The sequence below is a fragment of the Dermacentor albipictus genome, chromosome 1, assembly GCF_038994185.2.
Source record: "Dermacentor albipictus isolate Rhodes 1998 colony chromosome 1, USDA_Dalb.pri_finalv2, whole genome shotgun sequence".
In the NCBI taxonomy this organism is placed as follows: Eukaryota; Metazoa; Arthropoda; class Arachnida; order Ixodida; family Ixodidae; genus Dermacentor; species Dermacentor albipictus.
In genome coordinates, this window is record NC_091821.1 from 170,396,404 (window position 1) to 170,409,702 (window position 13,299).

Sequence of the window (13,299 nt, forward strand, 5' to 3'; positions counted from 1 at the left end):
CTTTGATTAAGTTGACTGTTATTCCGTCTTCTCCTGCCACTCTTCCTTGTTTCATGCCTTGCAAGGTCCTTCTGTCCTCATGTCTAGTTATAGGAGGAGTTTCTCTATAGTGTTCATTATCGTTTCGAATATAGTACTCCTGAGTCCTCTGGGTACTGTACAGGTCAGTATAGAATTCTTCCGCTGCTTTTATTATACCTTCGAGATTGCTGATGATATTACCCTACTTATATTTCAGTGCATACATCTTGGTTTGTCCTATGCCAAGTTTCCTTCTCACTGTTTTCAGGCTGCGCCCATTTTTTAGGCTTCTTCAGCATTTCTCACGTTATAATTTCGAATAACACTTAATTTAGCTTTGTTTATCAGTTTTGACAGTTCCGCGAATTGTATCTTATCTCTTGAGTTGGACAGTTTCATTCTTTGTCGTTTCTTTATTGGGTCCTTTGTTGCTTGGGAGAGCTTGCCTACTGGTTACCTTGGTGCCTCGCCTCCTACTTCAATTGCTGCCCCTGAAGCCAGCCTCGTTACGGTTATTTCATTACCTCTATGTCATCATCATCATCTCTCTGTTCTAAGGCTGCATATTTGTTCACAAGTACCAGCCTAAATTTGTCTGCTTTTACCCTTACTGCTCTAAGTTGACGTGTTTTTTCTTGACCAATTTTACTCTTTCTCTGTTCAAATTGAGGTGAATCGTAGCCCTCACTTACCTATGATCGCTGCACTTTACCCTATCTATCCCTTCTACATCCTGCACTATGCTGAGCCGGCAGAAAGTATGAAATCACTTTCATTTCTTGATTCTCCATTAGGGCTTTTCCATGTCCACTTTCTGTTGCTAAGTTTCCTAAGGTGTTCATTATTCTCAGCCTATTGCTTCTTGCGAATTCTACCAGCATCTCTCCTCTAGCCTTTCTAGAATCGACGTCGTAGTTGCCAATTGCTGGTTCACCCGCCTGCTTTTTCCCCATTTTCGCATTGAAGTCACCCATTACGACTGTATACCAAGTTTGCACTTTTCGCATCGCTAATTCAATATCTTCATAAAACTGATCTACTTCGTCATCGCCGTGACTGGATATAGGAGCGTAGGCTTGTACTACCTTTAATCTATACCTCTTATTAAGTTTCATTACGACTAGTGCTACCCTCTCGTTAATGCTGTAGAATTCGTCAATGATACCCGCTATGTCCTTATGGATTAGGAATCTTAACCCGTATTACTTCTTATCAGGGAGATCTCTATAGCAGGAGACATGGCCGTTATTTAGCAATGTGTAAGCCTCACCAGTTATTCTAATCTCACTAAGGCCGGTAATATCACAAACTATGTCTGATAGTTCCTCTAAGGGTCCTGCTAGGCTAGCCTCACTCGAGAGGGTTCGGGTGTTAAGCATTGCAAAGGTAAGTTTCCATTGGCGGCCTGTCCGGACCCAGAGATTCTTAGCACCCTCTGCTACATTACAGGTCTGACCGCCGCCTTGGTCAGCTGCCCCGCAGGTGCTGAGGACTGAGGGCCATTGGGTAATTGTAGATTTATCAGGGAAGTTGTGGGCGAATACTGCACCAGGGAGGCCAATTCCTGTTCTGGTGAGGGAGTGTCTTTGTTCAAGCTTAGTGGCCCTTCATAATTTGGTTGTACCTGGATTAGTCTAGCCCTACTCACTCTCCGCCTCTTTCGCCGGTGTCAGGCGCCACTCCAAGCCTGCAGAATGTCAAATATAATAAGGAAAACCGGGAGGGGGGGGGGAACTGAACTTCTAACTACCGCAACCGAGCATTCCACATAGCTCAGTAGGATAACCCCGCAGGCGGCTAGGCTACGTTGTCGCCGAAAAGTACGGCCCAGAGGGCCGTAGGTGCCTTAAAGATCCGCTGATAAAGCAGTGTGAGATTCGGGAAACTTCTTGTTTCCCGAATCTCACGCATGCACGCGGTCTTTAACGCGCCTAGATACATGATATATCTTCGCTGAATTTGAACAGCACTTACCACTTGTGTGTAAAAATAAAAAAAGGGAAAAGTTTTCAGCTCTTACCGAGAGACCCCGAGTCGCGTATCATCCGCTCGTCGCGTCTGCTTGTCACTTGGCGTCCGAAAACTAGCGCGCCCAGGTAGCTATTCAGAATCGTCATTCACGCCGCCGTATCCATACCGCTCTAATCCTCGTTCAAAGCCATATGGTGATGGCGACAACTGAACTCATCTCAAGTTATCGCGCGGGCACACAAATCGATGAGAAAACTGGCCTTCCACACCCCAGGAGATGCCTGGAACTACCGCCATCCAAGAAGAGTGAAAAAATGACAGCCATTTCACTCTGTGAAGATGGAATGGCAGCAAGAGCTGACGACAGTCAAAGCTCTCAAACGGAAATCAAAGTGCTTAAACTTTTGCGGTGGGTCGGCCCGAAGGTAGTTCCATACCCCCCCACCCCGCGGCGGAGGTGAACAAGGCGTTGAGAGCTCCGCATACGTGGGTCCATCCCAAAGGTAGTGCAATGCCGTACCCACCCGCGGCGGAGGTGAAGCAGGCGTTAAGCATTCCCCATACGTGGGCCCATCCTGAAGATTTCGAAGGGCGCATTACAAGTTCTCGAGCCCACAGGGGTACGTGCCATTGAGCTTGCACCCGTTCTGCACTATCACCAAGATAGGCCCACATAATTATTTTTACTGTTGACGGATGCCCAAAAGACTACGGAGGTTATTCATATACAGCATTCGCTGTAAAAGCTAGCAAAATGTTGACCATTGAATAGATTGATTTGTCGGCGCTTTAGGGATGGGTGTGAGGAGTGGTGGCGTGGGCGGAGAGGGGGGGGGGGGGGTATGCCGCCAAACTTTAAGGGGGCCCGAGTGCCCCCCCCCCCCCCCCCCGGGTACGTGCCTGCTAAAAGCACACGCTAGATCATTAGGGACTGCCAGACTACTCTTCATTAACTCCCTCAGTGAATTCTTTCTCTGAAAGACACAAATCATCAGCGAAAAAAGTTGGTGTCGAATGCCGCACTTTTAATTTTCCCATCATCCAAGCAATATAAAGGCACATGAAAAAATCCGTTTAATTCAGTTCGAAGTCCTAGATCTCGAACTGTCTCGAGTAGCGCGCGCTCGTCGGTGACGCGGCGAACAGCGCCGCGAAATCGTGGTATCGCCCGTATGCGCTCGGTGCCCAGTTGCCCACGACGAGCTCTTCGATTACCATGCTGTGTGACACCAAGTTGGCGATAACGTAGCCAGAGTCGACCGTAGCGAAGCGCTCATGGACGTGGGTCAGACGCTGCACACGGAGCACATTACATCAGCACACCTCGGTGTCTCGGCCTGGGGCACGTCGATCCTGTTGTCGAGGAACATGGGCGCGAGCAGAGCTTTGAAGTTGCCGAGTAGCTCTCACAGCATGGAGCTGCATACAGAAATTCGAGAAGCCATACTCACGCCCGCCAGCGTGGCGAGCGTCGTCGCCAGGGAGTGGAGCGAGCGTTTCGGTGAGGTACCTGGGCGAGTAGTCCTCTCCAAGGTAGTGGCACAGATTCACGTACCACATTTTTCGGCTCAACTGGAGGCCTTCCCGGAAGAGAAAGTGGTTTTGCGATATGCGTGTCTCGCATACCTCCAAGAACTTGATGGAGGACAGCTCCATGAGCACCGGGTGCACTCCCACGAACGAGTGCCTGCGCTGCGTGTTGGAAGACACTGGGGCCACGTGTCCGTGCAGATCCGCTAAGGCCAGCCGTCCTGCACTGAGTGCGCGTAGCTCAAGTTTGACCCACAGGAATTTGTTCCACAGGGACAGCTCCCTAAGAAGGAAGCAGCCACTGGCCTCGTTGGATGGGCGCCCGTTGTCATGCTTCCATCGGCGATGGCTCAGGATGCTCCGCAGGTAACGCTGGTTAACCGACAGGCATAAGATGGGATATCTGCCAACCAGGTACGCGGCGTACTTGCGCAGGCGGTCGCTGCTTAGCACATACCGAGCATCTCTCAGAACATGTGCAAGCCGACGCTCAGGAAGCGCACGCTCATGATCTCCAGCGTGTCGAGCGTGGTGACCGCAGAGCGGTGCGCGTCGACGAGGTCCTTGTGCAGGTAGTCGTCTGAGCGGTAGCTGCCGAGCTTGACGTTGCCCAGATTGCGGCTCAGCCAGAAGTCGCGCAGCAAGAGGAAGTGATTGTGGGTGACGTGCGACTCGCTCAGTTCCACGAACTTGATGCAGCAGTGCTTCGTGAACAACCAGTGGGCCAGCCCGAACGACTACCAGTGTTGCATGTTGAACGCGTCGGAAACCAGGCGACTGCGCAGACACGCCAGGGTCAGCTCTCCAGGACGGACTTCGCGCAGCTCGAAGTTGATGAACGACGGAAATTCGTTCCATATAGGACGCTCCGCGAGGAGGATGTAGCCGTTGGCCATGCTGCTGATGCATGACATGTCGTGGTTCACCCGGCGATGGCTCAGATGTTCCAATGGTAGCGCAGGTTCGAAAAGAGTTGGTTGATCGACAGGCACTGGCTGGAGCAGGTGCCGACGAAGTACGCGGTGTACTTCCGCTTGCGGCTGCTCCATGGTCCCAAGTCGCAGACGCAGCATCATCGACCCCGGAGATCGTCTGCTTCCAGGTTGGACGCTGAGAAAGATGAAATCTCTGGAACGGAGTCGTATCGCACGCTGCATCGCGCCTTTCTCGGCTGACGTGAGGGTCCAGGGTTTCGGTACCTACTGGAATCGAGCGAAATGATGGCGATCAGACTTAGAACCAGACGTCTGACCGTTGCAAGCAATGGCAGCTACAGAACGTTCCAGCGCTCGTGCCCGGCGCGTGCATCGAACGCTTTCGTCTTCTTTATTTCCAACAGTCCGTTCGCTGCTTTGGGACGTTTTTTCTACATGGAAATGCTACAAATGCGGAGGTTGCGTAAGGGATCTGAGGAAGACCACCACACAAGCGCAGATTATACCTATAATTAGGTCGCGGTTGAACGTTATTTACTTTTTCGCGTTTCTCCTACTTAAAAAAAAAACGTAACCTAAACGAAAATGGTGTACTCCATAGAGTTTCATGCATTAAAAAGTAGAGGGAGCTCTCATGCTTGTGCCCAAAGGAGCTGCAAGAAAGGAAGTTCAGCCAGGGTGGGTAGGCATGGGGATTATTATTAGTACATGAATTTGCGTAAATTTGGTCCTTCTCACTTTACACGGCTTCGTGAATTTTCGAAGTCGTACTTTTCAGGAAAAAAACGTAAACAAGAATGAAATTGTCCGACAGCCAGATTCGAACAAAGCATAGCACGGAAGACCGATATAAAAACAATTACGCCACGGATGCACGCGTTGACAAGCGGCATGAACACTGTAAATAAGTATTATCGGATAAGCCAGTGAGAATAAACGCTTTGTGCGTTTCGATTTTTCCACATCGAGAGGCGAAACCGCTGCAATGAGTAGCGATTGTGCGTTCTCGCACTGTCTTATTTCCTGCTGCATTTAGAAAGAGTATAGATTGCTTTGAAATTTATGCCAATGAAGGCAGATAAACCGTAATAAAGAAAAGCACAAGGATGTCGGAACCCACAAGGATGAACATTAGGCAAGTGGATGTACTAACCGCGATTAGCATGGTAGCTTAAGATTGCAGCACAAGAGTTTCCTCTAGTAATGATTCCAGAAAACGCCATGGGTAGCCCACTGCAGCCGCAACCATAACGAGCTAGAAGCCTACTGGTGTACTGACATTTATTACCACTCGTGACTTTGTCAATTGTGTCGCTTAAGCTTCCATCCGGGTGGTCAGTTCTCCTCGAGTTTTTTGGTTTCACTTGTATGTAATCCGATATTTTCCTTGCGCATTCGAAGCCTGCCTCTCGAGAAAAGTGTTTTGCTTTCTCAATCGCATTTATTTATTTATTTATTTATTTATTTATTTATTTATTTATTTATTTATTTATTTATTTACCTGCATCGCCCCGTAGGGCATTACAGCAGGGAGATTACAGACTCGAATAAATACACGAACAAATAATTTCAATGCGTGCAAAAAAGCATCATTTTCTGTGATGTATGCAATGCTCGATGGCAAACTGTTCCAATCTCAAACAATTCTAATAAAAAAGGAATAACGGAAGACGTCACCCCTACAAGAAAATTCCCTGGCCTTAAAACAGTGGTCAAGTCGCTTAGAAATGTAGTGTGGTGCCTGGATATATTGTTCGCGGTTTATACCTGTTTTAGAATAACAAATGTCGTGGAAAAATTTTAATCTGATATGGCTTCTATGATACTTCAGCTCTTGCCATTTAAGTTTCAGTTTCCTTTCTGTCATGCTAAGCTGCCGGCAATAGTTACGAAGAACAAATCTAACTGCCCGATTCTGGATTTTTTCTAATTTATTTATAAGGTCAGATTTGTGTGGGTCCCAACGAGCCTTCTGCAGCGTTTCCTGTTTCCCACCGTTTGAGCCTCTGTGTGCACATAGCGTGATGTCGTCTGCGTATATGGAGAGTCCCTGATCTTCATCCTCCCCGAGGACCTGTGCCAATTTCTGTTTTCCTTTGCTGAAAAGGAGTGGGGATAGGGTGATGCCTTGTAGGGTTCCTTTGCTGGTTAGTGTTACGTGTGCGGATCTCGTTGACCCTACACCTATCGTTGCCGTTCTGTTCGATAAGAAAGATCTTATCTAACTGTATGTGCGTTCTCCACATTCAAGTTCCTCAAGTTCCTCGAGGATACTGAGATGGGAGATGGTATCGAAATCGCTTTGTTGTCTAGCGCTAGGATTATACAATCCTCGCCTCCGTTAGGTGGTTTGAGCGCCTTCTCTTTTACGAGTAGTAAGGCCTCTTGCGCTGAAATGTGTGGTCGAAAGCCTAACATGCAATGTGGCAAGAGTACCCTATCTTCGATTTGGCCAAACTAATCCGCGTTAGAACTGCCTTCTCGAAATTTTTTCTTATGCATGACGCGAGGATATCGGTCGTAGGTTTGGGGTGCTTTGGGGCTTTCCTGATTTTCGCATGGGGATTATGCCAGTTTCCTTCCAATCACGTAGCAGTGTGCCAAGGTTCCATACGTTGTTGTTAAAGAAGTCCGTTAGTTGAGCTAATGTGTCGTGATTTAAGTTGCGAATCATTGTGTTAGTGATTAAATCACTACTGGGAGCGGCGTTCTTTTTGAAAGGCTGTGCCGCTGCACAAATCTCTGCCACCATTATTGGGCTGTCGAGTTTGTTGTTTTCGATGGCACTGTATGTCACCGACGCGTTATCCGTATGTGATGTCTGTTCTGTGTCAAGATAAGTCTTCTTGAAATGTTATACAAGTTCCGCATCTGTTACCTCGAACTTATTGCTTATGTGTTAGAGGCTTGTGATCATTAGCGTTTTCCTGTTTGTCGAATCCATCGTGCTTCTTAAGATAGCCATGTTTTTCTTATTTTGGTGTGGAGGGTGTCTAGTAACGAATCGCAGAACTGAAGACAATTATTGTTGCCTAATTTATGTGCATACTCGTTTGCCTGCTGTGTTTGTGCTATCCGGATTTTGAGTTTACTGTTGTGCCTCTGTTTCTTCCACCTCCTACTTAAGCTACGTCTCCCCTTCCGTAAGTGTAGAAGGTGTGGGTCTACCCCTATCTTTGTTGTGGTGTTTATTGTGCGTGTAGCTTTTCACGCATCTGCGACAGAGTTTGTTCCTATCCCACAGCGTCCTTTATTTGGTGCATGCGTTTTTGTTCAGATAGGTACGCTGTCCAATCCATTAATGTGGCTGTCCCTGTTACCTTTCTGATTTTTGGTGAATAGATGGATATGCCTGTGGTATAGTGATCACTTCCCAGAATTTCTTCAGAGTTTTCCATGTAAGGTGTTCGGGGTCAATTATAAAGGTGGGATATGGGGAGGTGTCTCTGGCCACGCTATTACCTAGCCGCGTTGGCTGGTGCAAGAGTGTTGTTAATTATAAGTTCTGGTTGTCCGTTGCCCTCAAGAGGTTTCGTCCCTTTGTGAGTCTGTGTAATAGCCCAAATCTGCATGAGGGGCATTGAAATCCAACCAAATTATGGTTTTATCCCTCATTATTGCTATCAACTTAGTGTTCGCTATGATTTCGCGGCCCGTTGTTCCGGTGGGCTGTATATGTTAGCAGTGATAAGCGATTTTCCTCGTTTATGTGGCCATGTCGGGATTATTTGGTGTTGGACGTCGTTGGCGGGGAATGTGTTTATACCAGGTGCGTCTGAAGTACGTGCCCTTTTATGTATCTGTGTTTATTGGGAATTTTTTCATACATAAAATATTCGGCTGGACTGGCGCCGAATAATGTATTGAGATACGGACGAATATTTGTTTGGTAGCCTCCGGCAGTTCCACTGCCATGCTTCGTGATTTTCCTTGTTTCTCGTTTGGCTGTTAGCCATTGTTGGTGGTTTCGTTATTCGTGTTCTCGATATTAAGGTCATCGAGTCATCATCATCATCGGGGTAGTAGTGGTGCGTTTTCGCGTGGCCTTCTTAGCGATGTTTGCGGTGTTGCTATTTGTTTTTTGGAGGAGGGAGGTTTAAATATTTCCGCAAACATTACTGGCATTTGTTGTGTCATGTTAAACGGCTGTGTTGCGATATCTATTTCCTCGCTTTCTTGCGTTTTTGGTATTGCCTCTACTGGGAATGATTTTTCCGTGTGCGTTAGGGGTCGCTTGACGGCGGCCAACTCTCGCTTGATTTAAGCCAAACTGTCCCTAAGTAGTCTGTTTTCCTCTATGAGATTTAAATATTCTGGATGGTGCGTTACACCCATGGCAGTGGGGGATACGATTTCCGCCCAGATTGCCTGTACAACTGCCCGTTGATGGTTCGGGTCTGCCCTGGACTTCGTGTGAGTCTGGGAAGAAGGTTTGCGCAAAGGTACAGAAGGTTTCTTAACTTTCTTGATCAGGACCTTTGTTCGGGATCTCGATCTCGATCTTGATCTTGATCTGGGTGTCGTTTTGAGTACCGGCCTCGTTCTCATACCGGGGAGGTCCGGGTACTCCCTGTCATTGTACCGCCGCTCCTTCTCCACCGACTAGAACCAGTGCGGTCGTTGGCTTTGGGCACCAGGGCGCGGTGAGTTCCTACCTCGTTGCAGTCCCTGTCCGTAGTGGTCTCGCTTTTGTATGGGCTTCAGACATTTATTGCAGCTGCGATCGCCGGTAATATGCACCTCACTGCAACTGGCGCATTGCGGGCTGCATTCGCGGTTTTCGACTGGACCTTGGATGCCGCACGTTCTACAGACTCTTGTGTCTGGTTGCGGGTAGACGTCTGTTCTATGTCCCACTTTCACCGTATTCAGTTAGGGATAACATGGAAGCTGGCTCCCTCCCCCCCCCCCCATCCCTGATAATACACTGTCTACAAGACGAAGGATATGTAGAAAGTCTTAGAGTCCCCTAGCATTCTCGTCTGAATCCCCTCCAGGTTTATGTGTGTGGATTATTGTTTGCTTTCAGTGTTTCAGGATCACTCCACTCACCGCTCCGTCTCCGGTCGCGACAAACGCATTAACTGCGTGTGGACGCCCGTTGATTGTAACCGTCCTAAGCTTGCGAACAATTTCAGCTACCTCCTCCTCCAGCGTCAACATGTTAACGATGTTCGTGCCCGGCATTATGCGTAGCATAAATTGCTTATCCTGAATATTCCTTTGGTAAGCGGCGATGACTGCCTCCGCCAGAAGGGGGCTCGTGAGTGATCGTACTGGTAGTTCTTTATTCGGTCTGATGATGAGTTTGAATTTAACCATGGGTAGGGGTTAGTAGTATTCGATGTCTGGGCTTTCGTTGAGCATTGGATTCCTATTCTTCGTCGACTGCCTGGGTGTAGGCCTGTCTCGGGCGGCACTGGCACCGTGGCTGTGTATATCGAGGTGTTAAAGCGCGTGTTGATTTTGCAGATAAACCATTCCGTTATCCGTCGAGGTTTCCCAATTCTTCGGGGCACGCTTGGTGTTGTTCGCGTCAGGCGCAGGTATTCGCGCCGCCTTCTGCATCGTCCTCTTATTTTTCACAGACGCGGTGCAGCTGCCACTGCTATCCTGCTGTTAGTATCATTAGCGCGGCTTGTGAGTCTTCGTGAGATATCGGTACCAAAAATAGTATCCCTGGGTTCCTCTCACCTTTCTGCCTCAGGTGGTACCTGATTTCCTGCCGTAGCGACATTTCCCCACGAAACATGTAATTGCGGATCGGGACGTGAGCGAGTTTGCACTTCTCGTTCTCCGTCCAGAAAACAGAGAACAAACATCTCTTTCAAACGTTTGTACAGATCGCACACACGTACAGATCGACCACTTCGAGTCGAAACGGCTGTTATCAGACGTTAACTAACGTCCAGACTACCTGAAACGTACTCTCCAGATAGCGGCACGCGGTCATATGCCGAGAATGGCAGCGAACGACCGCCTGCTGAAATAGGTTGAAGAAATATGGGATGCAACCCCCTCGCTCTTATATTACAGGGGAGCTCAAGCTGCATGGTCCAGCGTCTAAGCAACTACACAGGCCGGATAAGGTGCATGCGATGCCACATGATCGGTATGTCCAGTCTTAAAGGCCGTTACACATTTTGACAGAGGACACCAAAAGCAAGCGTTATATTCTCCTATACTAAGATTACTCTTTATTTACTTCCACAATGAATTATTTCTCAGAAGAACACGAGTTATCAGCCAAAGAAAAGTTTTAGTTGAAGGGCAAACATTTCAATTTTGCATCCTCCAAACCAAGATACCAAAACCGAACCGCTTAGTTCAGTTCGAAGTTGTAAATCTCGAACAGCTTAAGCAGCGTGCACTGGTCGGCGACGAGGCGCATAGCTGCCTGAAAATCGTGGTGCGGCCCGCGTGAGCCCGATGTCCAGTGGCTCACTACGAATTCCTCGATCACAAAGTATGCTGCGAAACATCAAGTAGGCGTTAACGTAACAAAAGTCAACTGTAGCGAACGGGTCATGAACATGGATCAGGCGCTGCCCGCGAAGCGCAGTGTATCAGCGCCCCACCGTGTCTCTGTCTCGGGCCCGTGGATCCAGTTCTCGAGAAAGAAGGGCGCATGCAGAGCTATAGCTCGTACAGTGTCTGCACGCCGAGATTCGAGAAGCCATGTGCATCCCATCCAGCCTGTCATGAGTCGTCACCGATTGGTAGAGCGTTTCGGCGAGGTACCCGGGCAAGTTGATGTACCACATGTAGCGGCTTATGTGGAGGCCGTCCCGGAACAGAAAGTGGTTTTGCGAGATGCGTGGCTCGCATAACTCCAAGAAGTTGTTGGTGCACTGCTCCGTGAGCACCATGTGCACTCCCACGAACGAGTTCCTGCGCTGCCTGTTGGAAAACGTGGAAACCACGCGTCCGTTCGGACAGGTTAAGACCAGCCGTGCTGCACTGACTGCGCGTAGCTCAAAGTTGACCCTCAGGAGTTCATTCCACAGGGAGAGCTCCACGAGAAGGAAGCAGACGTTGGCCTCGCTGGCCGTGCGGCAGTCGTCGTGGTTCACCCGGCGATGGCTCAGGATGCTTCGCAGGTAGCGCAGGTTCCAAAAGAGCTGGTTGACCGGCAGGCATAGGATGGGCCATCTGCCGAGCAGGTATGCGGCGTACTCGCGCAGAAGGTCGCTGCTTCTGCGCCTGCCGAGCATCTCGCACAGCATTTGCAAGCCGAAGAAGCGCATGCTCATGAGCTCCAGCGTGTCGAGCGTGGTGACCGCGGAGCGGAGCCCGTCGAAGAGGCCCCTGGGGAGGTAGTCGTCCGAGCGGTAGCTGCTGAGCTTGACGTTGCCCAGGTTGCGGCTCAGCCAGAAGTCGCGCAGCAAGAGGAAGTGATTGTGGGTGACGTGCGACTCGCTCGGTTCCACGAACTTGATGCAGCAGTGCTTCATGAGCAACCAGTGGACCAGCCCGAACAAGTACCGGTGTTGCATGTTGGACACGTCGGAAACCAGGCGACTGCGCAGACACGCCATTGCCAGCTCTCCAGGACGGACTTCGCGTAGCTCGATGTTGATGAACGACGGAAATTCGTTCCATATAGGACGCTCCGCGAGGAAGAAGTAGCCGTTGTCCGGGCTGCTCATGCCGACATGTCGTGGTTCACCCGGCGATGGCTCAGTATGCTCCAGTGGTAGCGCAGGTTCGAAGAGAGTTGGTTGACCGACAGGCACTGGCTGGGGCAGCTGCCGACGAAGCACGCGGCGTACTTGCACTTGCGGCTGTTCCATGGTCCGACATCGCAGACGCTTTCTTTGGAACATCACTGTCGCCTCAAGTTCATCAGCATCATCCACCGCGGTGCTCGAGCGGTGCCAGGTTGGACGCTGTGAAAGACGAAATCCCTGGAACGTCAGCCTGCACGCAGCATTGTACCTTGCTCGGCGGACGTGAGGGTCCAGGGCTTCGGTACCTACAGGAATCGAGCGAAATGACGGCTATGAGACGCGGAACCAGACGTCTGAGCGTTGCAATCAATGGCAGCAACTGAACGTACCAGCGCTCGTGGCCGTTGCCCGTGCATCGAACGTCTTCGTCTTCTTTATTTCGAAAAGTGCCTTCGACGCTTTGGAACATAAAGTTTATTTTCAAATTCATAAGATTTGAGTCCGGCGTCATTTTAGTGGGTCTGGGCACCCGCCGCGGACGCGGTTCCGAGACCTTGTCTTCGACCCATAGGAATATTTTTTTTTTCTACGTGAAAACGCTATAAACGCGTAGATTGAAAAAGAGAGGGACTTGAAACACACCACTACGCAATCACTGATTTCACTTATAATCTCAGATCACGGTGGAATTTTTATTACCTTTTTCACGTTTCTCCTATATCAAAAAAACGTACTACCTGTGGGAAAAACGTCGTACCCCATCAAGTTTCACATACATAAAAAAAATTCCGACGATTACGGTACTCCCTATGGCAAAATTTGCGCGCTGCTCGATATGGCTTTTCGTTTCGCGATATATTGCGGCAAAGAATTTGTGACCGCAATCACCGCACCCACTGGCAGTGTGCCAATGCCACCAGCGCCTTCGCAGAGGGAGGGGAATTATGGTATCGCTGGCACGATGAGAGGCATCGGAGCGAGCTGTGGAAGAAGAAGACGAAAGCGCGAGCAGCGGCACGAGCGTGTTGGCGCGCTTACGCCGATGGACGTCGACGCTATACCCAGTTGCGTGCGCCTAAGAGAGACGCTCTAAAACTAGAGGGGACTATGGTGCTGCTTTCTACAGGAGCAGCAAGCCGGTTGGTTCAGCCAGAATGTGTAGGCATGGGATT

The 13,299-nt window shown here is 49.4% G+C and overlaps 1 protein-coding gene across 1 annotated transcript; it reads right to left on the bottom strand.

The window, feature by feature from the left end:
* Positions 1-10,609: 10,609 nt before the first annotated feature.
* On the bottom strand, positions 10,610-12,542 carry LOC135905773 (uncharacterized). Its single transcript, XM_065436825.1, has 2 exons — positions 12,517-12,542; positions 10,610-12,432 (listed from the first exon to the last, which is right to left on the bottom strand). Exon 2 carries the CDS (start codon positions 12,281-12,283, stop codon positions 11,024-11,026), a length of 1,260 nt encoding a protein of 419 aa, XP_065292897.1. The 5' UTR covers positions 12,284-12,432; positions 12,517-12,542; the 3' UTR covers positions 10,610-11,023.
* Between the last annotated feature and the right edge of the window lie 757 nt (positions 12,543-13,299).